This window comes from Aristolochia californica, unplaced genomic scaffold (assembly GCF_029961685.1).
Source record: "Aristolochia californica isolate CCGP_79_NKW_82.1479 unplaced genomic scaffold, dmAriCali1.0.hap1 SCAF_3, whole genome shotgun sequence".
Classification (NCBI taxonomy): domain Eukaryota; kingdom Viridiplantae; phylum Streptophyta; class Magnoliopsida; order Piperales; family Aristolochiaceae; genus Aristolochia; species Aristolochia californica.
The window spans coordinates 4,113,388-4,139,945 of NW_027181992.1; the positions used below are offsets into that span (position 1 = coordinate 4,113,388).

Sequence of the window (26,558 nt, forward strand, 5' to 3'; positions counted from 1 at the left end):
TAATTGTCTCACTTCACCATCGGATCCCCTCTTATTCCAAACATTCTGTAGCCAAAACTTGAAACTGCTTTGATTTTTGAATCCCAGAATCGTTGTTCTTACATGATCATCTAATAAAAAGTCCTCGTTTTTATTCTTCTTCCTGCCTTACAAATTTATTGATTGGGAGTAAACGGAATAATCTTAGCCCACTCTCATTTTTCTTGCCATGTTCACTTGTTCTTGCCCATCATTCCCTTTCGCTGCCTTCTATCTGTACCTCACTCGGGAACTACATGGATAGAGAGAATAACTGATACTAGCTACAGGAATTCTAGTTATATATTAAGTTTATAAATATTTAAATTAAGGTTTTTCTATTCCGAATCGGAACTTAACCAAATAACCTCTGTTAGATCAGATATCTAAAATTACTTTGGGAGATGAAAACACGTTTGAGGTCTCTGTCTCTCAAATGCCAAGCAGTCCAACAAAGAAGGGAACTTTGGACTCTTTCCTGAAACGTGACAAAGGAACAATTAACACTGTACACAAAAAACTAAAAACCCCAAGAATATGAACCCTGTACATTGTTTTTTTTAGAGCCACCAACTTCTTTTTGTTATTCGAAAGGTTCAGCTATGTAAAAACTGTTATTCATGGTGCTAGGGTTTCTTTGCATTTTTTTGGTTTTTTTGTGGATGCAATTGTGATTTCCCAAAGGGTACTCTATGAAACTACTTGGAAATAACGTGGTATCCTCATTCATTGAGATCGATTTGGATTTGGAATATGGCGGGTTAGGTTGGGGGAACAAGGTAGAGTGGCGAGTCTTTCCTACTTACAAATGCTTTATGCTGAGTCAGGCCACAAGTTAACCTTCGTGATAAAGACGTTGTGGGAATTGATTGTCTTAATTTTTTCTTTATACACGGAGGCATTGTTATCAGGGTTTTATCATCACTCGTAGTAAGATTATTAGTTTAAAATTAAGACGTCTAATTCCTAACACTTACTTGATTCAACTTGAAAGTTTGAGACCCCGAGTTAGTTTCCGATTCCATATTGGAAACTATGATAAATACTAGCCAAAGAGGGGTGGTGTTTTAGGTAGAGATTTATTTGATGATAATAAGTTTTATTCTTTTATTTTTCTCATAGGTTAAGATTTTGCTCATGAAAACAGAAACTTAACATATTGTTTTCTAGCACGAAGAGAAATAATTAGAGTTTATAAATTTATATTGGATTTATAGTTTTTGTTTGGGTGATTGTAAATTTGATATTGATAATTCATTTTAATTTTTGTGTTTGATTATTGAATAAAGTTTATGCATAATATTATCCAATGTTTATGAATAATTTTTTTATGTAGTGTATAAACAATCTCATACAGATATACATAGGTCATGCCCAATGTTAAGTAAAATTTATATATAATTTTATATTTTTGTTTAATACATATTTTATGTAAATTTTGAAATATAAGTTGGAACTCAAACCCAACTCGAACTCGAACTAGATTAAAAGTACTGGGTTTAAGTTCGATTCCAATTTTAGGCTCAAAGTTGGGTTTTACTCAATTTTGAGTTCAAAGTATTTAAATGAAACCCTACTCGAATGCAAGTTGGAGTTCATACTACCCCTATCCTTATGCCAACAATAGCAGGGCCCACTATCACTTTTCTCATGTTATTCCATTTGCAGTCGCGAAAAGCCACATAGAGGATCGCGTACTTGGTTACTCGACACAATCCGATTGGGCCACGCACGCTTCACACGGAGAAATATATGAAACACCAGCGGGACAATCCAATGAACACCGCTTCAGCCAATGGCCGCTCGCCACCGCTCGCCAGGTGTTACTCAAATCATTTGCGGAATCCCTCATTAGTTTACTTCCAAGATCTCTAGAAAACCCTAATCTCCTTTTAATAAACGATATAAACGAGATCGCGTCAGATCGTTGACGAAGGCGATTAAATATATGATTGGACGGTTGGGATCAGAGGACAAAAGTGTTAGTTTATCTGTTCTTCGTTATTTTATTTTATTTTATTTTTTAAATCAGGCCTTATCGCCCTGAAGCTTTGAAATCGCCTCGGACGGAAAAGACGCCGGCAATTCCGACCGGGAGAGAAGTCATTCTCCGTCATCGGATCCGAACCGACCTTTTGTATTCGGATGATATTCGAACCCAACCGAAAGCGGAGGATTGGTTGTCTCCAGATAACGAACAACAACAAGATTTCACCCCTCATGTTTTCATTAATCACAGAAACACCCCTTCCATCTTTACTGCTTAATTTGGTAGTCACAACTAATCAATCAAATGTTTCGTACGTATTGATCTGATTTTTACCGTGGTAAGTTCTTATACGAGGTCACAGAAGGTCAGAAGGTGGGCCCAAGTGCGAGATGGGGAAATCTCATGTTTTAGTCTTTCAAATTCATCGGTCTATGATCTGATCTGCTCTTCTCAAACTGACAAGATAAAGCATTAAATGCGACAAATTCGTTTCCTAAGCGGGTGGCCCACCAAATTATACACGCGGCGTGACTGGTAGATCAGGGAATTACTTTCATGCCCCCCGCTGGATTTCGATTTCATCATCTGGACTCCGAGATTTAAGCAGGGCATTTTCGTAGATTTGTAAGATAGAGTGGGGATTTAGTGAGTGGAGCTTCCTCGTCTCGAAGAAAAAGGTGATGGGGCCCGCGAGTGATTAAGATTTAAGCTTACGCTTTAATGAGCGGAAATTTCTGAGGTGCGTTTGCCGGTTTCCCTCCGATTAAGAGAAGGGGGTGAGAATTAAAAAAAGGTGGAGACTGGAGACTGGAGACTGGACTGGGTAGAGAGAGAAAGCAGCGAGTCATGGTCTGATGGAGAGAAACAAGAGGGCGGCTTTTGCTTTGCCTTCGAAAAAGAGAGCTTCTTTCTTTCTCATTTCTCCTGTTTAAGCCCCCACCTTTCCTTTCTCGCTCTTTGCTTTCCTCTCCAGAAACAGCGCCTACCTGTTACTCGGCCGAAAATTCCGTCTTCTCTTTGTCCGACGTTTTTCAAATTCAGCAAATCATCTTTCCGGATATGGAGGCCTCGTGAGTGGAAGTTCTTCTTCTTTGCATTATTGTCAATCCTCCAGCTTTTTCTCGTCTTTGACTCTGGAGAATTCTCCAGAGGAAGCGCACCTTTCCTTGTTGAAACACTCGTTTCGAATTTCTGTTCAGGTGAGGAAATGGTGAACTTTTTGTACTTTGTTGTGATTTTTCCCTGTCGCCCATTGATTATAGCTAATTTCGTCCCTGAAGTTTTTGATTCTGTCATTCGCGTTCGCGGTGATGATGAACTGTGGTTTTCTGGCCGCGTCTTGGCAATGCCTGGAAAATTATCTTATAATACTTTACTAGTAAAAACCTGGGAAAGGATAATAGACCGTCTGGAAGTCGTTTTATCTTGGGTTCGCGAGAGTAATTGGAGCTGTGAATTAAGGATGCTTTGATTTTTTGAATGTAAAGTTTGTCTTTTTTCTCTTTAAATTTTCACTTTTCCTTTCTTCAGATGTTATGCATTATGACTTTTATCTTTGAGTTTCGAGGGAGACATGGACCTTTTTTTTGGTGATATTATTATAAAAACATAAGATTGTGTCAGCTTATGGAGTTGCAAAATTTCTGAATAAACAATATTTGTATATATTTTTTTTACGTTGTTCATTTCTTCTTTTATATGGCCGGGCGCTTCATTGAACCATGCTTATTATGCTCTTCTTATTCAGAAAAATAGTTCAGGATATTGTTTGTGTTGTATATTTTATTTTTGCTTATTTTCAGGGAGCCGCTCTTACATTTTTGGTATGTTACCTGATCAGCGGAAGGATTTTTTGGGCTGATGACAAGAGTAAGCCGAGATTTTGGAGACACGATGCCTGCGGAAGCAGTTCTGTCAGTGGCATCTGATGTTAATTTTGTCACAAATGGATTCCCAAACTATAAAATAGGGCCCGATGACTTAATAGTAGATGCAAAGGAGGCTCCACAGGTGCCCTCCATGAAGGACATAGTTGCTCGGGAAACAGCACAGCTGATAGAGCAGCAGAAACGCTTGTCAGTTCGTGATCTTGCCAGTAAATTTGAAAAGGGTTTGGCTGCTGCTTCTAAGTTGTCTGATGAGGTATTCTTTTTGTTCAAGGTTTCAATTCTGTTACTGGAAGAACTATTCTTTTCTTTTAATTAATTTATTTTGTGGTTCTTGTGCCTAGTAAGTTATTGACTTCACTATTTTTCTCATTTCCTGTAACAAGAGTAGGTGCTATTGATTATTTCCTCAAAAACAGCTATGATCATATTAAGTTTGAGCTTCTATTGGTCTATCAGGCTAAGTTCAGAGATGCTGTTTCTCTGGATAAACATGTCCTTCTGAGGAAGCTACGTGATGCGCTTGAATCACTGCGAGGTCGTGTGGCAGGTCGAAACAAGGATGACGTAGAGGAGGCTATATCTATGGTTGTCTTTCTGCACTTTGATATCTCCTTTACTTGCCTGAAACTTGCAATGTTGTATACCTATAGAAATAAACTTTCAAGTGCTGTCAGAGTCTAAAGGTGAAAGACAAAACACTAGGAAATGCTTGCCATTGTCAACTGGTTGGGAAACAGAATATGCAAAGGTAGATAAATGAGCTAAGCAACACTCGGATCAGTGTGATAACTTCTGTGTTCTTTAGGATGGCTACTGTAGTCACTTGTTTGATATCACCAGTAAAGAAGCACTCTAAATAGTAAAAGTTAAAAGACAGTAAAGATGATGTAGAGAGATCATAGCCGATGCCTTGAGTCTGAAATTTCTATCAGTTTCCAGAGGAAGATGGGGATGCTTGCAATCTTCGGAAGAAAAAAAAAAAGGGGGTGAAATTGAAAAATAATTCGTTGGGATTCAGTTGTACAGACAAAAAAAATGAGGGAAACTTGGGGTAACTAACTGGGCTGAAATAGAGAGGAAAAACCCTAGGATTGTTGGTTACAGAGAGAATCAAAACAGAAAAAGATGTTGGAAAAGAGCAGAAAATTTGCGGCTTTCAGCACTTAAAATTTAAATGCGAACAAAAGAAAAAAAATCGTGCATAAATGTTACCTTATAGATACCTCTTAGAATAGCAGAGGAGGACGGAGAGAATGGTTGATTCAGAGAGAGCAGACAACAGCAAAGAAGGGAAATGAAAAATAAAAAAAGGAGTAGCAAAAAGGATCAAATATGGTGGAAGAAGATTTTGGAGAACTTGCTGAAGAAAAGTGTAAATAGTAGGGTTTGAGTCTTTTTGAAAGGGGGAAAACAGTAAGACCTTTCGTTGTGATATAAAGGAGGAAAGTTTTGAAGTTAGACGCACTAAGAGGCTTAGAAGTCTGTTTTCAGCAGAAAAACAAGAGAGAATTTTCTGTCAGATGCAGCCTGGAGACCATACCGTCAGGGACTGTTTGAGGGAAGATAGTGTACTGTAAGAAGCATGTTAGAGGATCTTAATATTCAGTTGGCTTCCACTCTCTGTTTTCATAATAAGATTTTTTTTTTAATTTTTGAGAAATAGCTGAGAGTCCCTCTGGGAGAAGTACTGTTCATGTCAGAACTCTCCTATTATTATACATGTATGTTTTATTCAGTTCTTGGATGTTTCCATAGTAGCATTAGTTTTGTGACTTGAATATTTAAGGCACATATATTCTTAATTAGCAGGTGTATAAAAGATCAAAGCATCAAATTCTGCCAATAATGGCAAGTTAGTTGTCTCTTTTTGTTTCTTTGTTCTTCTGAGAGCAAATAATAAGATCCCTTTATAAACTTAAAAAAGATCGTTCCCGTCCTGAAAATGGGTTCTTAAATAGCATAAATGATCTACTTATTGACTTAGAAGATTTGAGGTAGTTAATCTATCTATTATACTGAAAATGGAGACTCCTTTGGATATGAGGAGCTGTTTACCTCCTTACTTTTGTTTTGAGTGTGGTAGTTGAGGCCATTCCTATATGCTTGCTCATGTTGTAGTAATTTTTTTACTAGCTGTAAATTCAATTAGTGGCTAAAAATTCCACCAGTTTATGGTTGTACATGTGCTCCACTTCTCAGGCTAGGTATTTGAGAGTGAGAGTTGTTGTGTGCAGGAGGGAGGATAGTTACATAGCTTTGGGCTTGATCTGCTTATTAATTGGAAACAAATTTTTTAACATTGGCTTGTCATTTTGGGAGGAACTGATCCAACTTTAACATTGTATCAAATTTATTCCAGCCCCATGCTTATCTTCTTTCTGGCCTGCTTGTTTGTGCTCTAGGGTCTCTATGTGTATGTTCTCTATGTCTTGAGGCAAGTTGTTGGTTTAGACCTGGATGTGGGGGAAGTGTTGGTTGTTTTACTTGTGCTCCACATCTCGGCTAGTTACCTAAGGGTGATAATTGTTGTGTTTAGGAAGAGCTCCAAATTGCTTGTGTTTGAAAAGATTCTATACTTATTAGATCGGGAGAGACTTTTTAAATTTAGCTTGTCATTTTAGAAGTATTTGGCCCAAATTTAATAATTCCCATAAGAAGAGGAAGTTGTCAAAATTAGGAAAAATTTCTAATAAGTTTCTCCTAAAAAACTTGAGACAAGAACCCCTTTAGCATTTTGGAGAATGTCTTGGAGTATATGGAATGGCAATTCTTCCCATTCTCTGGTGATCAATGGTTAAGAGTGTTAGTGCATCAAACTACCCTCTTTATCTAAGATTGGTTATTACAGTTAGGCAGGAACACTTGAGAAAGGGTGTCATAATTTCTAGTAAAGGGGCAAAATCAAGGAGGACCCATGGAGCTGATTTTAATGTATTTGGGACAAGTAAATTATCATGATGATGATATGATGGCCAAAGTAGTCGTCCAAGGCACAGGAAAAACTCATGAGACTTGAACGCCATCTCTCTAACAAAAAAGCAAGGATTTGCACCTTTCTACTGACAAAAGAAGAATTCTAATAGCTTTACAGTCCAGGTTTAATCTGTGGCACAGGGGGCAGGATGTATATACATAAATATATATCTATATATATTTGAAACAGTGATTAACTTTTATTTCTTAAAAGAATTTACGACAGGATATTACTTGGAGAGAATGTTAGTCATCTGTTCCATAGTAAACTTGGGAATCACAAAGTGCAAAATGGAAAATTGAAGCCTAGATTAATTCATTCCAAATAACCATGCTCATGTCTTCAGTTAGAACAAATATATAATTGGTGAAAGTGATACAAATTCTTGATTGTAAATTTATCTTCTGGTAAGAAAGAGAAATATAATGGCCTCCCTTTGGACACATTTATGAGAATTTTTTTAGTGGCTGCTTATAAAATAGCATTAAGTTGCTAAGTGTTACAGTGGTTCCGAAAGATTTTTGCTTCACTAATTCTCTTGCCTTGTTGTTTTGGTTTAAAATGTATTTCTTGAATGATACCAATGTAGGGAGACTTTGAGCTTTAATTTTACAAACGGTGTGAGGCATTGACTTTTATCTTTTTTATTTTTATGGTATATATACATCATAAGAAAATGGATGCCTTGGACACTTTGATCCTGTCAAGGTTAATCTTGTCAGTGTTGTTACAGTTCTTACTCCTTTTCATACTCTTTCATTCCCCAGTGAACTAATTCTTTTAACTTGTTGACTCATTATGAAGGTAGAGGCCTTAGCGGCACAATTGACTCACAGAGAAGGAGAGCTACTTCATGAAAAAGCAGAAGTGAAAAAGCTTGCCAATTTTCTTAAGCAGGTAATGATAATGATACTGAAAAATCATGCTGTAGAGATTCTTTACCAGATTGGTTAAATGAGTGTCTTCTCCTCCTTATGATCTGTTGGCATGATTTATTGCTTATAGAAGGATAATGCTTTACAAAGATATTTTTCTTTGCATCAAAAGGTGATTTTGTGCATCAAAGTATTGTGCTTGTTTTATCTTTTGGTACTATGTTGATATGCTACGTTTTTCTATGTCTTGTGGTTCTTACTGTCATCAACACTCTTATCCTTCTTGTATCAAACACTCTTATCCTTCCTGTATGAAACACTCGTGTTTTTGTGTATGGATTGTGATTCCATTCGACCATGGATTTAAGAAATTTATGCTGTGATTCCTTCTTTGTCAAATCTTGGACCAGCAGGTGTCTTTCTATTATTCTTTGGTTTCTTTTTCTTGTTCTCATTCTCATTATCTAGCCCCTTTCTGAAAATACCTATTTATTTGTAAGTACATGTTTTATTGATAGATCTCCAAATGCTGATTTTCCTTCTCCAGTGATCATCACTGTGAAGCATGATAAATTTTTATTCAGTTTCTAGTTAACTATATTCTCAGGCTACTGAGAGTGCTAAAAAAGTGGTTGAAGAGGAAAGAGGCATTGCTCGTACTGAAATTGAGAGTGCTCGGGCAGCGGTTCGAAGAATTGAAGAGGCTCTTGAAGAACAAGAGAGGATGTCAAGAAATTCTGAGAAAGAGGTTTGAGTATATTGTCTTATTGATTTTTCTTCTTTGACATTCTGAGGAAGAGGTTTGAGTTTATTGTCTTATTGATTTTTTTTTCTTTCAAAATACCTGGTATTTAGTTTCTGGGCGTCAATGATGGTTATTGAACACTTTTTGCATTTAGAACATGGAGGAGTTCATAAAAGAGGTACAAGAGGCTCGGAGAATTAAGATGCTGCATCAACCAAGCAAGGTATACAAAACGCTGCTGCCTTATTTTCCTTTTAATGGTGACTATATAAAAAACAATTTAACTTTCTCATTGTCTTAGTACTATTAATGCTTCTCTATCATAAGCCCTGTTTACTGTGAGGAGGATTCTTCCTACCCATGCTTTGCCCTTCTTGAAGCTGGAGGGTCTCATTTGAATCATGTATTGTTTTCTATGACTATTTTATGGTAAGCAAGCTTCTCGAGATTCAATATGAAATGGGGGTTGATGCCAAATTTAGATTGATGGGAATAGGGTATACGCTTCCTTCTATTGGGGAAATTTTTGACTGTTGAGGGCTTTTTTGAGTCATATTATACTTTATTGGCGATTAATACAACCAAACATGTGCATTTGTCAGAATTAAATGTATCAGTTGTATGAAGTATTTGAACAATGTTGCTTTATCTTTCTTCCTCGTAATTTTCAGTTGCTTAGTGTTCATTCACTTTTCTTTCTTTCCATTTTTTCTGCTCTTAGATGACAATTAAATACTTTCCAGGTAATGGATATGGAGCATGAGCTTCGTGCGTTACGCATCCAACTTGCTGAAAAGTCTATGTACTCTCTTCAGCTTCGAAAAGAGGTTAGTGATCTTTTTTGACAGATAGCTTTTATGAGTTTTTATTTTTATATGATTATTTACCTCATTTCATCTTTGTTAAGCATGATTCATATTTCAATATAGTGTCAGGGTCCTTTTCTCGTCTCCTTCTCTTATATTGTTATTTTTTCCATGTCATATTTATCTCTTCTCTTCTTTTGGTACACCATGTTTAATCTTAAACTTGTCCTTTTGGAGAAGAATTTGGTTTTTTTATGATTTGCTCATTTTGCACCTTTTTGTGGTGTCCAGCTGGCAATGAGTAAAAGGCTAGAGGGAAACAAATCCCATTTGTATGAATTTGATGGTTCTGAGGCTCTAGGATTGTGCTTACGGATCATTTCTTGCACTGACAACACACCTGACATGTCAAAAGTTTCAATTCAGTGGTTTCGGGTATCTTCTGATGGATGCAAAAAGGAGTTAATTTCAGGTATTAATGTCTTGGCGCATTTTTCTATTTTTACTTTTGAAGCAGCTCCGACTAGAATTTGAATTTGACGTCATTTTATTAGTATAGAAAAGGTTTTTTTCTTCAAAAGGCTCAAAAGTTTCATATGTCTTAGGGCCTAAAGGTTGGATCCTAAAGATGGTAAATTAGGGTTTCTGTGATGTATGGTTTCATGAATCTGCTAGCTAAGAGAGGGGTAAGTAGTAAAATTAGGTAATATATTGTGGATCTTTTTGAGGAAATTGAAATATTGTAGTTCTTTTTTTTTTTAGAAAATGCGCAATTTTATAAAACCAAAAAGGCAAGGAGAAGGGAACATTAAAAGGGGGGGGGGGGGGGGGGGGGGGGGTGTCTCTTACAATAAGAGATTGAAGGGTGACCTCCTTTTTAGCAAGTGAATTAACTATGCTATTAGCTGATCTAGGAGTATGACTCCATTTACAAACAGAAAAAAAAAAAAAAATCCTTGATTTCATCAAAGTAATGCCAGAGACGCCTTGGAGGAAATTTTATTACTTCACACCTACTAATGACGCTCTTGGAGTCCCCGGCATTTATCCCGGAAAATTCTGAGACCTTGTCTAAGGGCAAGAATCTCAGCAGAGGTTGCCAACATTCCAATTGGACCTTAGAAGGTGGCTAGAATGTTACCCGAGCAGCTTATGAAAACGCCTTCAATACCCGAGGGTCCTGGATTACCCAGGGAAGAGCCAGTGGATAATCTGAGTTATAAAACCTTATATGCCAGCTGCTTGCTGGAAATGTTTGGAATTCCTCTCATTCCAGTTAATCCAAGGAATGAGGATAATGCATGTTTGGATCATAGCTTTCCCAAGTGCAGGCAGCTAAATCCAAGAACACATTGAAATAAAATCAGAAATTACAGCTGGAAGGCAAATGGAAATATAAAACATACCGAGGAAGCTATTCCAAAGGCACCATGAGTAGCAGCACTGCAGCTTGTGGAGGCATTTGAGAGAGAGAGAGGTCAATAACAAGAATAAACAGTGAAATTATAGTCAGTGTCGGGACACCAAAGAATTTTGTCTGGCTGAGAGGTTCTAAGATAGATGCCGTCCTGCTTTTGGTGAGCTTCAACATCATCTAAATCACACCTAAGGTTCTGCGTCCAGTTGATTTTCTTGAAATAGTCCAAGACTAAGAGATCCGAGATTTTCACATTTTGATTTCTTGCTAGGCAGGCAAGATTTTGAAGTTTGGTAGCAATGTTGGGGGGGGGTCAAGTAACCTACTGCCAGACCAGAAAGTGATAGTGGAGCTTGATCCAGTGTGAAATCTCACATTTGTTGAGAAGGAGATGGAATTTTTATGTATATATCTCCATGGAGGAGAGAGGTGAGCCAACTCCCAAATACCAGTAAGTTGAAAGTGTCCGACTTCTTTTTAACAGAGGAATCCATGGAAGATCAGTCTTATTCAGACGGCAGCACCATTTCGTCTGCAAAGCCTGGTTCATGATTTCAATTTTATGAATGCCAAGTCCTCCAGACTTCTTCGGCTTACAAACTTCTCCCCAATTAACTAGGTGATGCTTAAATCCATTTGAGTTCCTTTCCAAAGAAATAACCTCATGATTTGCTTTATCCTGTTACACACACTAGCTGGACAGTGGAGGAAGGATAGATAATATGTAGGAACACCGGATAAGCACTAATCTGCCAGCCTTTGATATCAGCCTTGGTTATTGTAGTTTTATAAAAAGCAAAAAATCTTTCTCTGCAAATAAACCTTTTTTTAATGTAAATTTTAACTTTCTGAAGTAGAGGTATTATTGTCGTTTTTTTGTCGCTTAGCTCCTCTTGGTAATGGAGCTGGGAAGCCTTGTAGGAATCTTTTATTTGACCAAAAAACTGCAGACCCTGTTGTTGCTTTTGAACTCATTGAAACTTGAAGTCGTTATTTGGAGCAGCCTTAGCTTAAAAAGCAGATCACTGGGTATTTAAGCCAACTGTGGTCATTTCCTTTTGTTTACATGTTTTTCATTTCTTTGCATATCATGACGATGGGGCCGATGCCGCTTTCTTATACATAGAATAGTATGTTATATACTGCTACTATGTAACATTTTTTTTTTTCTTTTTTTGAGAGCATACTATGTCATATCTCTCATCATTCCCCAAAAATAAAAATAAAAAATCCTGTAGTTTTTTTTTAAATTTGCAGAATGTTTCTCGAAAATGTCTTGATCATCTGGGCCTAACATCTATGATTTAATTTCTACAATGTACAGGAGCTACAAAGTCAGTTTATGCTCCTGAACCTTTTGATGTTGGGCGATTTTTGCAAGCTGAAATTTCTTCTAATGACCAAAAATTTGTGGTAACAACAACTGGTCTCATAGATGCTGGTATGTTTTAATTTTTTTTTTGTGTTAGAAAAATGCCAATTCTAATTTTTGTACATAGTCATAATCTCTAGTTGAACGTTTTTCTCTAGGTGCCTTTATTGTTGCCATTACCCTATATAATCGGTTCAAATAATCTTATATGTAATATGCTGGATTTGGTTGAGTCTGTGTGATTTAGGCTGGGACTTTGGTACCAGTTTAGAAATACTGTGAATCGTACTTCATTGCAACTTATAAACTTTTTCTACCCCTTCTAATTCACTGCATAAATTAATCATATTATGTGTTGTTCACTGTTGGTTTACCTTCTGGCCCTCCTGTATGAAAGATCAAATCATATTATCCATTTGAACTTGACTAGCAAAATAAAGTGAATTTTAGTGATTAACAGCAAAAAAGGATCTTTCAAACTGATTTGAGCCAATTAAATAATGTGTTGAAAATGCAATAGTACGATAACTCTGTTTTTTTGAATCAGGCTATTTTAGGTGTTCTTTCTTGTTTTTTTTTTTTAAGGTTATTCAGTGCTCATTTATGTGTTCTTGAACTTGTAAAAATCCTTACTCTTGTTACACACTATCTAATATATGGTGCTCCTGCTACAGTTTCAGGATTTCGTAGAGACCATTGATGGTTCTAAGAATAGTATCAGTTTATTTGCATTTTTAGTTATGTTCAATCTTGGTTGACTCTATGATCTTTAACAGCTCCAGGACTGGGAAGCTATGTGGAATCACTCGTTCGAAAGCCAGAGACAGAGTTCAATGTATATCAATAATTTCCTTCTAACATATTTTCCTATTTTATTTTCCTAATTGTTTATGTGGTGTTACTTAAAAAAAAATGTTTATGTGGTGTTACTGAATTTCAAAATTCAGCAATTCTAGTTTGCCATTTTATGTTGAATTTTGTTTTGTTGTCCAGTAGCAATTGTGGTTACTTTAATATGCTACTGGAAATATGATAAATTTTCTACAAGTATAATGATAATTTTGCTATTTCACTATCTTCTGTGTGCTACTTTTTGCGATTGTTTAATTTATTAGAGGGATTGACTAATATATTGATTTTAAGATGCACTTGTGGGAGTAGCTGTTCCATATGGAAAAACCAAGATGAAATATCTTACCTCTGTTTCTCCAAAAGGAAATTTTGGAATTCCTATCATCAGGCTCTTATTGGTTTTCCCAGATCATTTTTGGAAGTATAGCCATGTGAACCAAGCATAAACTATTTGTACGAATTTTATAATATTAAATTTAGTTCTGTATTAAGAACCTTTTATGTCTCTTTATTCTTTCTTTTCCGTTCCTAACGGAATTTGAATTCAAATCTCTTGAAGGTCTGCTTGATTTGTTTATCGTACATGGGGTCTAGTTAGAAAGTCAAGAAATTTTAGCACAATATTTGCCTGGCACAGCTAAATGTATTATCACTTGTTTGGGTACTATGCAGGTGATTGTCACCCAGGTGAATGGCCGTGAGTCCTCATCACATTCTATTCATGTATTTCATGTTGGGAAGATGAGGATAAAACTTCGTAAAGGCAGGATCACAAAAGCTAAGGAACCATATACATCTTCAATGCAGGTATGGAGAATGTGAATCTTCTTTGGTGTATTATGTTGATTAGAATCTTATGAGGAAACATTTTGCACTGAAGCACAATATTTTCATGTACAATGACATTTTTTTTTTTTAAATGATGCTGTTCAATGACATTTTTTAAAACAGAGAACTGATTTTTAAATGACAATGCACTCCATTTCATTGTAAATCTGGGTCTTGTTCAACATGACTTTTTTCAATTTCATTCTGCAACCAAATGGTGACAGAGAAGTACATAACTTAGAAGGTTTAAGAAAAAGCTAAAAATATGATGGTTATGACTTGTGGGTGGATAATTGATATTCTGCAAAATGCACATAACATATAAATGGCTGTCCTAGATGAGCTTTACTTTATTGATATTCAACATATAAATAGCTGTTCCTTCTAGATTGATGGTTATAAGCTGATGTTAAAATTTGTACCTAGCTATAGGTCAAATTTTCGATTAGGTTAAACCTCATGAACTGATATTTTCCTTTTATATATTTGATAATGCATGTAGTGTAGATATGCTAAACTGTTAGCTTACATGATTGATGACTTTCCTGTGGTTCCTACATGTTTTGATTTCTGTTACTTTTCACCTGAAGGTGCAAGGTGAGCTGCTAGTTTTTGTTGTTGTCATCTATGGTTGATCTAGCTGAGTGCTGAGTGCTCCTTTTAATGTTCTCTTTTAGTATTTTTACATCGGTTGACCATATACTTTTGGGAGTGGTTCTAACAGTGTTCTTTGTTTATCTCTAGCTATGTGGAGTAAGAGGGGGTGGTAATGCTGCAGCTCAAGCATTGTTTTGGCAAGCAAAGAAAGGACTTTCCTATACATTAGCATTTGAGTCAGAGCGAGAAAGAAATGCAGCAATTATGCTTGCAAGAAGATTTGCATTTGATTGTAATGTGAGTACTTGTGTTTATTTTTATCTTTATCCTTATTGCATAACTGTGATATGAGTTTGATGTGTCCTTATTTTTCCTTTTAATTTCTTTAGTTGCCTCTACTCATACGTTTGGGAATTCCTTTCACCCTCCACCCTGTTAGCGTCATAGATTAGATTGTATAAGGGTATAAAACTGTGGGGAGATGCAGAAAATATAGATCAATAAAAAATAAATAGAGATAAAGAAATAGAGGTACTACAGAGAGAGATTTGATGGACACTTTTAAACAGAATTCATTCTTCAGCCAATCATCAAATCTTTGCAACATTTTGCAACAGTTGCATAGAGCTTTAGATCACATAGAAAAGCTTATTCCTCAAACGAGATCTCATTCTTTTTAAAAAAAAAAAAGCTTATTCCTCAAGAAATTTCATTTTAGGCCAAAATCAATTTGAAATATCAAAGATGCATAAAGATATGCTCTGAAAATCCATTTCTCAACACGAAATGAGCTGTATTCTCAAAACTGTGACTGGAATAAGTTTCCTAATCTCGTGAGGAATTCATATATGTTAGCAAACTGCTTAGTTGCAGATTAATTTTTGGATAATTTTTTGAATCTTCAACTTAAGGCATTTCAATTAACGTCCTGTTCTCATTCCATTGTTTGTCATGTTTTTTTTTTTTTTTTTTTGAGTGATTTAATTTCTTAAACACACTCTTGTGTCAAATTGTACATATGCTCATGAGCTTGTCAAGTGGCAGGCATCATGATCCTGGAGCATGACTGCATGACATGCTCTTATGGTTCCTTTAGCATTCTGGCCGGTCTGCAGTTTTGACTGATAATTTCTTGATGTCTAACTTAGCTCAACTCCTTAATGTTGAAAATAGTTTTTCAATATTCCCTTTGTATAGTTTCTGATTTGTAAATGCTTGTTGTACTAGATCATGCTTGCTGGACCTAATGACCGTGCCCCTCTTGGAATGTGATGAAAGTTTTGCTAATTGCGTCTTTCCTGTCCTTGTATTAATTTAATTGTAAGTATGTGTTGAGGTTTTAGTTCATGCCAATTTCTTTGGTTCTGTTAAGGGTTGAAAAAAGAATGATCATATATTTTTTATGTTTTACGCTGGGGCTCCCAGTATTGTGGTTGCCTCTCAACGCCAAGGCACCCTTTTATTTGCCTTACTGCGTGTATATTACCAAGTTTGTCTGCTTGTACCAAGTGTCCAGTGAGCTTCTATTTGTATGATGGATGATTTATAGAGTTTGCTATTTTTCCTGTAACGTTGGTGGTGGTGGAAACATATGTTCCTCGGAGGCCCTTCTTTTGATAAGTCATAATCCTGTTTACTGGTCACAACTCACGAACAACAATTTTGGATGGAATCTTGCGATTCAGATCTCAAGCGGATGAGCACATTTGCCTACGATGATGGCTCACCAAGACTGCTTGAGACTTGAAAGGGCAAGGGAGAGGTTCTTCGCACAGTTTTCAAAATCACCCAGAGAATAATCTAACCTTGAAGCTTGTCTTTGTTACTTTATTCTTTTAATTTTTCTGTGTCTGGGTTCGGATACCCAACTCCTACTCCAGTAACTTGGATGAATTCCAGGAAGTGCCTTGATAGAAGCACTAATCTTTAATTTTTAACAAGTAAAACGCTAATCCTGATCTACCAGCAAACGAGATCAACCTATTCAGATTGCAGCCCTGGTCTGGTTCGAAATTCATTGCATCTCCATGGATGGTCTGATAGCGAGATGTTAGAGAGGTTATCGGGCTCACCTTGATGGTTGGTGCCATGGTTTTTCCACCCACTGAGTCGACTTGTGAATAGGGCAAGTCAGATCGGATTTTGGACAAGGAGAGTTTGGGAGAGAATCAGCTTTTCTGTTCTTGCCGAATCCTTTTTGACTTGGAGTAACTCCGGTTACCCAACCGGTGAGTCCTGAACCAACTCGATATGTATCTGATTCGTTTCCTGAGTCTGAATTGAAAAGCCCCGGTTGATGCTAAAGATAGGCATTGGTCCGGGTCATCAAAAGTAGTCGCTACCTAGGCGCCAGCGCACTTACCCTGTAACGGTCATTATCTCGATGAGAAGTTCTCTTGTGGTGACCGCGAGCAATTTGCGTAGAAAGAAAGCCTCCAACGGCTAGTCTTCGCAAGACCTCTATCCTGCCGCTGGATTTATTTTAAAATAATCTGACGATCAGAAATGAAAAGAATTTGACCGTTGTGCAGTGAAGAGGGATCTGTCGATTCGAACTTACAAAAAGGGTGCATTCCTTTCTGAGAAGGAACAGGAGAAGGAAGACCAGAGGGGGAGAGGAGTATAGCAGTAAGAGGAAGAGGCCGTGAAACAAACAAGGAAGAAGAAAAGGAGAGAAGGAAGAGGGGAGCGTTTCTTCTTCTCTCATTCGTTGGATCTCTTTTCGCTAGGTTTTTCGAACTCTTTGGAAAGAAACAGATTGTGCAAAGAAGAAATGGCAACGAGAGATGCTTTACCCCAACAACAGAGAGGTATGCCACATTTTCTTTCTCCGTTTATCGTTTGGTGTCCCTTCTTTTTCTACTTTGAAGCTTCTTTTGGGAATCACATTTTTGTGTTAGAAGATTGAAAACTTTTGGTTTAAATTTTGGTGGGATTTTCCATCTTGATGCGAACCTCTCTGTTCTCCTTTCATTGATTTATTTCGGCATCTCTTTTTCTCCTCATTCTTGTTATTTCGCCGCCGTGCTCCTGCTTTTTTTTTTTTTTAACGATTTTGATCTTCATTTCCTTGTCTTCCACTTAAATTTGCAGCCGGGGCAGCTGTTGGGAAGCCAAAACCCTCTGATGGAAGAAACCGAAGAGCTTTGGGTGATATCGGAAATGTCGTAAATACCAGAGAAGTTGTGAATGAAGGGTAAATTCCACGGAATTCTCCACCTTCTTAAAATATATACGGCATTATCGCTAACTTTCCTCGCTTTTTCCACAGAAAGCCAGTGCCTCAAATCTCGCGCCCCATAACCAGGTTGGTAAAGAAGTCCCTTTGTCCTAATATTGCACATGAGTTTCACATACCGGTCGATTACGGAAATACTGGATTGATTTCTTTGTTTTCTTTGATTTAGAAGTTTCGGTGCCCAACTTCTTGCGAATGCACAAGCCGCTGCAGCAGCAAATAAGGTATTTGAATGATCGAATTGGAGAGACTAAATCAAAATTTCTTTAGTTTTTTCTTTCTCACTTTGTACGTTTCGTTGTGTAGAAATCAGCGGCAGTCCTTGTTGATGGAGCCATAGGAAAAGAAGTCACTAAGCCAGCCCCAACACGGAAGGTTGTCAAGCAGAAAGCAACTACAAAGCCTAAAGAGGAGACCGTAATCCAAATAAGCCCCGATACAGTTGAGGACAAGACGACATCTGAAATAAAAGAGGGCAAGAGGGCAAGTGCACGAAGAGGGTCTTCAAGAAAGACTCTTACTTCAGTCCTGACTGCTCGAAGCAAGGTTGCTTGTGGAATAACAACAAAGGTTCACGATATTGATGCAGCAGATTCTGAAGATCAATTGGCTGTGGTGGATTATGTAGAAGATATTTACAACTATTACAAGCTTATAGAGGTAAATTTAGGAGAATTTAGCTGTCCTTGTTCTCCGCTCTGTATCTTTTGCTGAAATGCTCTAATGCAGCAATCCTGTCGGGTCCATGACTACATGGATTCTCAACCTGAAATTAATGACCGGATGAGGGCTATACTGGCGGATTGGTTGATTGAGGTCCACAAGAAATTTGAACTGATGCCCGAGACTCTGTACCTGACACTGCATATTTTGGATCGATACCTCGCTGTTAAGACTGTTCCAAGGAGAGAGTTACAGTTGGTGGGCATTGGCGCCATGCTCATAGCCTGCAAGTACGAGGAGATCTGGGCACCAGAGGTAAGGTTTTTCCGAACAGAAAAGATGTAGTAGGTAATTCTGATGCAACAGAAAATCAATGATGAACGTCTGGTTCTCTGGCTGTTGGCAGATTAATGACTTCGTTTGCATATCGGATCGGGCTTACAACAGAGAGCAGATTCTGTGCATGGAAAAGTCGATGCTGAACAAGCTTGAATGGAGCTTGACTTTCCCGACGCCATACATGTTCCTAGTGAGGTTCATAAAGGCAGCTGCCTCTGATAAAGAGGTAATGAATGGTTCGATTTCATTATTAGCTGTTGTTGATACATGATGACTGGATCTTTCTTCCTAATACTCTCACCCTGTGATTGCAGTTGGAACATATGGCTTTCTTCTTTGCGGAGCTTGCCTTAATCCAGTACTCGATAATCATGTACTGCCCGTCAATGATTGCTGCTTCTGCTGTTTATGCAGCACAGTGCACTCTTAGAAAGAGTCCTATGTGGACGGAGACCCTTAAGGTTCACACTGGGTTTTCTGAGCCACAGCTAATGTAAGTTATTTCTTGTATCCTGTTTTTGTGGATCGATATGAAGTGCTGCAAATCGTTCTCACTGTGGGTTGTTTCTGACGTTCATGAAACAGTGATTGTGTGAAGGCGTTGATAAATTTTCACTCAGTCGCGGCGGAGAGTAAGCTCAAAGCGGTTTATAAGAAATACTCCAGTCCCGATCGGAATTCCGTGGCTTTGCTTCCTCCCGCAACAAGGTTCTCCGAGGAGTTGAAGGTTAACAACAGTTTGATCAATGTGAATCGAGGAAGAGAGGGAAGTAGAAGTCATCTTTTGGATGATTAACCAAGTATACTACTAATTGAAGCCTGGGTTTACAGAAACAATCACATCGTTTTGAATTTGTGGAGTGACACGAAAAATCATCTCTTTGTTGTTGATGATGATCCATGTCTGACTTGTCTAATATTGAAAGAGGGATTTAGAGTTATTTTCAATTGAAAATTGGGTCTTCTCATTTTCATCTGGTATATGACTGATAAAATAAGAGGAATCGGAAGAAGTTTCATTCTCTGCCCAAAGATTTTTCTAACATGGACTTTCTCTACTTGGCATGAAAATAAAGTGACCGATTTGTTCAAACTTGCTATATATAAAAAATAAGACATTTGATATTAAAATAAAGTGACCGATTTGTTCAAACTTGGTATGATGTTGTCATGTTACTTGTACTCCTTTTGCAAATACACAAGTCATTGATTTGGATCCTTCTAAACTATTCAACTGGACTCAACTTGGTTTGGAATACAATACTAAGGGTGTATGCCCAAGTGCATATACCGAACCCAACTTGGTGTATGTGCGAAACCTTCTAGAGAGCTTCTAGAGATCCCTCTTTCTAGAACATGGAGGGCAAGAACCTCCTCTATGTATCCTCAAAGGATCATCTTTCAACCATCCAGCCTTCTGGCCTTTTTTTTATGAAATTCATCGGCTGCCTATTTGCCCTTTTTTCTTATGGAGAAGTCTCCCGTGGCACTTCTCTTGATGAGGGGGTTCAAGAAGTAGCTGCGGGCAAAATTATGGTATGCATTATGGACAAAAGAGACGACGATGTGGTTCAGTTTGTTCTTAAAGTCGAAGAGGGTGTCTTTGTTTAATGTAATCAGATATTATGTTCAAGAAAATACATCCTTGCCTTTGTAATATGGTTTCAAGTGAAAAAAAAGATGGTGGGAAGGAAGTAATTTTTGAATTCTAAGAGCAGCTCTTACCTCTGCCATTGCATAAGAAACATTTTTCTGACAATTTTCTAGATTTTTGTACTCATAAATCTTCCATTTTTGGCTCATGCGGCACCTCTTCCATCTTTTGATATGCCCGATCCCTTTAATGGACTAGCCATTGCAAATCGCTTGCTTCTGCTTTTTCTGCAAATAGTTTCAGATGGCTAATAAATTATTTAGCAATTGTTAAGTAAATGTTGTCCTTGGCTTTCCTAGTCTGAGGAAATCTGAAGTTAGACACTTGTCATGTCAGGCAATATTGTGGTGCTATCATTTTAGTAATAATAATAGTACAGAATAACCTCAATAATGTACCACCAGCCTCCTCTGCAGCAACCCCAGCAATGACTTGTTGTCGGAAGAAAAAGTTAACCTCTTGCAGGACCTGAGGGATCATGTCGATGAATGTATTCATGCTTCCATGGACGAGCACAGGTCTTTCTTTAAAAAGACAGTTCAAAAGGTTAGTTAATATCAAGTGAGACATTTGCTTCAAAATACATCTGGTTTGTTTTTATGTCCTCTTTTGGATAGATATTCTGTTATGAATCAAATTATGTTTTATGTGTATCAAAATGGGAGGAGTATATAATCTTTCTATCGTCTGTTCTTGAATAAATTTTATTTCAGATGTTTGGAATGTCAAAGATTGTTGCAGAGAGAGCATCCAGCCAAGATGGAGTTGAGAGTTCATTGCCACTGCAGACGGTCTCATCCAAGTAGCCATCTTGGAAGATGATCAATCAGGTAACTGGCCGGTGTTTTCAACCGGTTTTTTTCTTTGTTTTAGTAAGAAAGGAATACTACAAATTGTTGATGCAATGAGCTGAAGTTAAGATCAGGTGACGAGAACTCAGCTTTGTGGACCAAAAAGCCTTGGAGCAGGTATCACCTTCCTCAAGTGAGGTGCCTCTTTCCTCTGTTTTTTGGTCTGCAAGTGAGGAACTGATGCGAATTCAATTGCAGAAAAAGTTGATTAGAGTATTTTTTTTAACGAGCATTTTACACCGGAAGTAATTGAATTGTGTTGGACCCATTTTCTGTCTTCCTTGCGCAGATCAAAAACTTAAAGCCTTCTTCTGGGTTTGCACTAAATTAAATATCGTTCATCTTGATCTTAGCATGGGTGGAGAAGATAATGCAGAAGTTCATCTCTTTCTACCGATTAGTGATTCACACAAGCAGGAGAGGCCCGTCTCTTCTAGGAGCAGATTGGATATATCCTGTTTTTTAAAAAATAAAATAATTTATTTTTTTCAAATTAAAATTTAGTGGAAGAAACCTATTTAAAACTACCCCCTAATTTTCATAAAATACAAAAAATAATACATAGACTTTAATATCACAGTCACCATAAGGTAGAAGCCAATCCATCATCTGTTTTGGCAGAAATCGAGCCCTATCATTTATCACTTCTTCTTCTTCTTCTTCTGATCTTTCATTCTCAAACAATCAAACATGGCTGATGGCTTGTAGGCCATGCAAGTTTTATTCCTCGCCTCCTCGGAGCCCTTGTAGAGAACTCCATGAGCAGACCCAAAGCTCATATCCTTCGGAAACTCGGATCTTTGCATGGCCGCTGTATGGGCCCTAAGCTTGTCTTTACTGTCAACCCGTCCTTCCGACGCACTCCGAAACAGGAAGTCCTTGATCATTTGTCCCTTGGATCCTTTCCGGAAGAATAACTTCTTCACTGCAACTTTGTCGTCGTGCTTGTTTTGTGCGGGTTCTGGAGTCGGCTTGACGGGTCTTTCGGAGCTCGATCTAATGGGTCCGGTTGGCCTCCTCTCCTTGGTCGATTCACTACTGTTCCCCACGGGATTCCCGGATTTCGATCTCATGGCTTCCAGTTTTACCGGCTTCCCCAGTTCAACATGTCGTTTCGGTTCCGCCGGCATTACAGTTAACGAGTCTGATCTTGCATTCGTAAACGCTGATCGCTTAGGCTCAACGGACGCTGGGGGCTCCATCTCTTGGACTGATTGTGGGACCTTCCTTGCTGGTTCTTCCGTCCAATGATAGCTCCTGGGCGAAACCGAGCGCGTCCGCCTATGGCCCAGATATGGGCCCCACTCGGGCTCCTCTTTTCTCGCCTTCTCCGGTGCGGCCTCGAAAGGATCGAAGTTCTTGTTCTTGAAGGTCATACCGGAAGAGGGCCCATGCAGCACCCAGGAGGAAGATGAACTGAGATAAGACGTGCCCAAGCAGCTACCGTAACTCGGGCTCTGCGGCCGGGGCGGCAGCTTCAACGGAAGGACACGACCGTTGGAGAAGAGCTCGTCGGCAAAGGCCATGTTCGTTGGGAGCTCTTCAACCTGCTGCAGCTCTTCTGTCTGTTGAATCGAGGCGCTGTCGTATCGCTGGCTCAGTTCGAAGCTGATCTCGAACTCGAACTCGTCTGAGTCGGAATCTGTTCCCGCTCCTGCTCCCATCTTATCCTTCTCCACAGCCGGCGCTTCTAACGCGAGCAGGTCGGACGTCAGTCCCCTCGTCGGACTGAACGGCGTTGTGTAGAAGTGTGGACTGCCGATGAAGCTGAGGCCGCTGGGACTCGTGGAGTAACTCAGATAAGCTGCGGATTCGCCTCTCATCAGATGAGCATCCATGCTGTTGGTGGGGCTTGGAAAAGGAACAACTTCCATTTCTGAAGAGACCGATGAGTAGTCTTGCGGAAAGATGAAGAAGATGATATTGATGAGGAAAGCCGCCTTGCCTGTTTCTAAAAGAATGAAGGCAGTCTCATATATGTCCGCGGTACAAAGGTCTCGACCCCTTAAAATTAATTCTCTTGTCAGGTTAAACTTCAAAGGGTGACCTGACCGCTGATTTAGTAATGAGAGAAGAAAAATGATCCGATCAAGAACAGAGAAAAGCGTCGTGGGAAGTACGTAGCGGTCAAATTGTAATTGCGGTCGTTCGTCGCGCGTTGCTACCTAGCAGAATTTCGAAGTTTTATCCATTGTTAATACGACCATGAATTTGTCTGTTTCCACCGTCTTAACTTTATTTTGGAAACAAAAATTTGACCGTCTGGTCCTCTCAATGTGCCCAGAAGAATCACGATCCATCGTTGACGGGTCATCAATCTCACAGATACGCAGTAATCAAATTACTGCAAACTGGGAGGAAATTTGAAGTATCGCTGTCCGTGAACAGTTGCCGGAGACGTCACTGTTGTGTTTGGATTTTAAGTTTGATTGATGAGGAGAGCTGTTCAAGTCAAGCTCCAAAATATTATAATCGTGATTAATTTCCAAGTTGTTCTATCGAAACCAATTGGTTGATCTAATGGTAAAAAACATAAAAAATACTCCCGAGACGCAGCTATCAAGAGCCAACTACGACTAAACTGAACTGCTACGTTGAGAGACTGCTGACTGCGGACTAATGATTGAGAGACCGTTCCCTAGTTGGTTCGTTGCTGACCCTCGTTTTTGTGGCCGTCAGGACTGACCGAGACGAGGCTCATAAATAGGCTCCATTAAATAAATAAGTGGCACTACTTACCACTTCTAGAATTTGTCTCGTACAACGAAGGGTCATGCAAGTGTGAGAAATTTTGTAAATAAAATCTTATAATATATCGTAATTGATACAAACAAACAATAGTATAGAAGCAAAGGAGTCATGAAAGAGGAACACATCCAATGCTCATATCATATCTTTGGTATCTTTGGTGTATTTGGAATAGAATGGTTAGACCTTATCCATGACCTGAGAAGAGTAGGAACATTTTATGCAGTTACAAGCAAATAAAATGGCCATAGTGCATACGAATTGGATCTTCATAGCTCGAAGTCGGAGAAGTTGTGATGGAGCTCGCCGTGGTTGGTCGTTGATTCTAGTACAGATGTGGCAGCTATACAAGGAGTCCTTGATCCAAATGGATTTGGAAACAGTAAATATGCATTAACATACTCTTTTTCTACTTTGTCTTTCCTAATTGAACGTGTTTCCCAATCAAAAAGCAGTTAAAAAAACTTATAAATTCTAACCTTGTAGTTGACTCGACCCTTAGATTGAAGAGTTGACAACAATGGGGACCTTAGACTGTTTGTTCACCCAAATTCCACAAGCTGCTACAGATTATTCCAGTTGCTGCCCTGTTACGAGTACCACACCAACGAAGGAAATCTACCCTTGTGATAGTCATACTGGCACAACGACAAGAGATGACTTGCTAGACTTCTCACAGGTCATTGGTCTCTCTGGGACAAAATCTAGTTTCTTCTACATAAATTCCGACGATTTCCTACGGGAGCTCAATTATCTCTTAGCATATAATTTTTTTTATGGATATCATGATTCTAGAAGGAAGTCGATCATTGTTTCATTAATTTTGTACTATTGATCTCTTCTCCATGTTTAGAATCAGAAATGGTTTATGTGATACTTATTAAGCACAAGATATTTTTTAATATCAATGAGAGAATCTGCTTTTGAACAACTTAATATGCTCTACTTGCTGTCATGATGGAGTTGTTTACTGTAGAGTAACTTCTATTTCTTTATGACTTTCTTATCAACTTCCATTTGCATCTTCACTTTTTTTTCTTGAATGACATAGCTTTCCTTTGGTTGATTCAATCAAAGGTCCTCTCCAGTGAACCATTAGTCACCATCTCCAAATTGCTTTAATCTGTCATTAATATTGCTCTTTGCACTCTCAGGAATCCATTTGCCACACTATAAAAGAGATGGTTAATCCACATAGCACACACCCCAACTCCTACAATGCACATATTGGTTCACTTTCTTCATCTTGTAAATTTGTAGAATTTATGGCGGTGTTGAGTTCACCATAAAGACACTAATATACATTGTTTTTCATTCAATTATAGTATTATTTGGTAGCTGTAAAATAAAAATAAATTTAGTATCAAATTAGCCAACATCATATCCATTCTATCTCATGAGAGGCAGGATCTAGTTTACAGAAGACTGCAACCATTGCCATTGAAGATGTTAGAAGAGAAGTAAAAATATTGCATGCTTTGACAGGGCATTAAGAACCTAGTCCAATTCTTTGATGCATATGAGGATGATGACAATGTCTATATAGTTATGGAGTAAGTTTACATTTCTCAACTCTTTTAAAAGCGTATCACTTAGGAACATTTACATGTACATGTGTCCCTTCCATTTTGATTGATTTTTTTTTTCATGGTGAATTTTGGTGACCTAGATGAGAAAGATGATAGAAGTTGTTGGAAGAAACAAAATTGACATCTTTTTCTTTCTTCCTTGTTTTTTTTTCAAGCCCAAAAAGGTATCTAATTCAAGATTTTTTACACTCAAAATATGTTACTCTTTGTTATTTTTCAACTTTCAATTTTGAAATATGATCATTTTTGCCAGTATTTATTTGCAAAAAAATTGAAACATTATCCCTTCTAAATTAGTTTCTTGAGGAGTGCTTTGTGTTTTAAATCATTTATTTTGTATTAATTGGTCTATTTGTCCTCTTCAAAGAAAGTGCTATAACCTATCACTAGCAATAAATTTGAAGACCAAGCATTGAAATCTTCAAATCAATCCCTAAATCAAGAAACAAGATGGCAATGAGATAAAACTCAAGAGGAAAGAAAAAAAAATATTTTAAATAATGAACATACATTTGTGATTCTTACTAAAGAAAACAAATTATATTTTAAAGAATTGCACGCACATGTGTGATTCTAACAACGATATATCTGACATATCTTATATTTTAATTTGTAACAATCATTTGATTATGTCGAGTTCAGTGATGAAAAATGGTAATTCTACTGAAAAAAAAAAACATATTTATGTTTTTCAACATTTTCACAGTCATTTCACTCTTATTACCTCAATGTGCAAGCACTTATTTAATGTCTTAAGTTGGTTAAAGAAACCTCAATTTGTGAATAGAAACATTAACTACCTTGGTTGTCTATAAAACTAAGAAAATTGTTGTAGTTCCTAATGTCATTTGAAATTATTCTCTTTGCCCATCACTTGAAAATTTCAAGCTTTTCTCCTTCAGGTTATGTAGAACAATGGAGTTTTACCTGTACTTTCAACTGACTATTTTCTATGTTATGCTCTTTCAGGGGTGGTAAATACTTGGAAGAAAATGCCAAAGTTGTGATTGTTCAGATTTTGAGCGTTGTGGCTTATTGTCATCTTCAATGAATAGCTCATCGGGATCTTAAACCCGAGGTAGTTTTAGAACTCTAAAAAAAATATTTGTAGAC

At 37.8% G+C, this 26,558-nt stretch overlaps 2 protein-coding genes across 5 annotated transcripts; both read left to right on the forward strand.

Annotated features, from left to right (window-relative positions):
* Window positions 1-2,784: 2,784 nt before the first annotated feature.
* Window positions 2,785-16,010, forward strand: LOC137960023 (stomatal closure-related actin-binding protein 1). 2 transcript variants are annotated; one of them, XM_068807474.1, is made up of 13 exons: window positions 2,785-3,207; window positions 3,811-4,150; window positions 4,354-4,482; window positions 7,676-7,768; window positions 8,354-8,494; window positions 8,646-8,714; window positions 9,235-9,318; window positions 9,589-9,769; window positions 12,039-12,155; window positions 12,863-12,921; window positions 13,611-13,745; window positions 14,511-14,660; window positions 15,591-16,010. In XM_068807474.1, exons 2-13 carry the CDS (start codon window positions 3,869-3,871, stop codon window positions 15,633-15,635), a joined length of 1,485 nt encoding a protein of 494 aa, XP_068663575.1. In that variant the 5' UTR covers window positions 2,785-3,207; window positions 3,811-3,868; the 3' UTR covers window positions 15,636-16,010. The 2 variants fall into 2 exon arrangements, with proteins under 2 accessions (XP_068663575.1, XP_068663576.1); XM_068807475.1 differs by having other exon boundaries at window positions 3,849-4,150.
* An 874-nt stretch (window positions 16,011-16,884) lies between these two features.
* LOC137960058 (G2/mitotic-specific cyclin S13-7-like) lies at window positions 16,885-19,577 on the forward strand. Of its 3 annotated transcripts, none has more exons than XM_068807527.1 (9): window positions 16,891-17,173; window positions 17,451-17,559; window positions 17,635-17,670; window positions 17,771-17,825; window positions 17,908-18,261; window positions 18,331-18,579; window positions 18,671-18,829; window positions 18,918-19,096; window positions 19,189-19,577. In XM_068807527.1, the coding sequence occupies exons 1-9, from the start codon at window positions 17,137-17,139 to the stop codon at window positions 19,397-19,399; spliced, it is 1,389 nt and encodes a 462-aa protein (XP_068663628.1). In that variant the 5' UTR covers window positions 16,891-17,136; the 3' UTR covers window positions 19,400-19,577. The 3 variants fall into 3 exon arrangements, with proteins under 3 accessions (XP_068663630.1, XP_068663628.1, XP_068663629.1); XM_068807528.1 differs by having other exon boundaries at window positions 17,457-17,559; XM_068807529.1 differs by lacking the exon at window positions 19,189-19,577 and having other exon boundaries at window positions 16,885-17,173; window positions 18,918-19,100.
* Window positions 19,578-26,558: the final 6,981 nt, after the last annotated feature.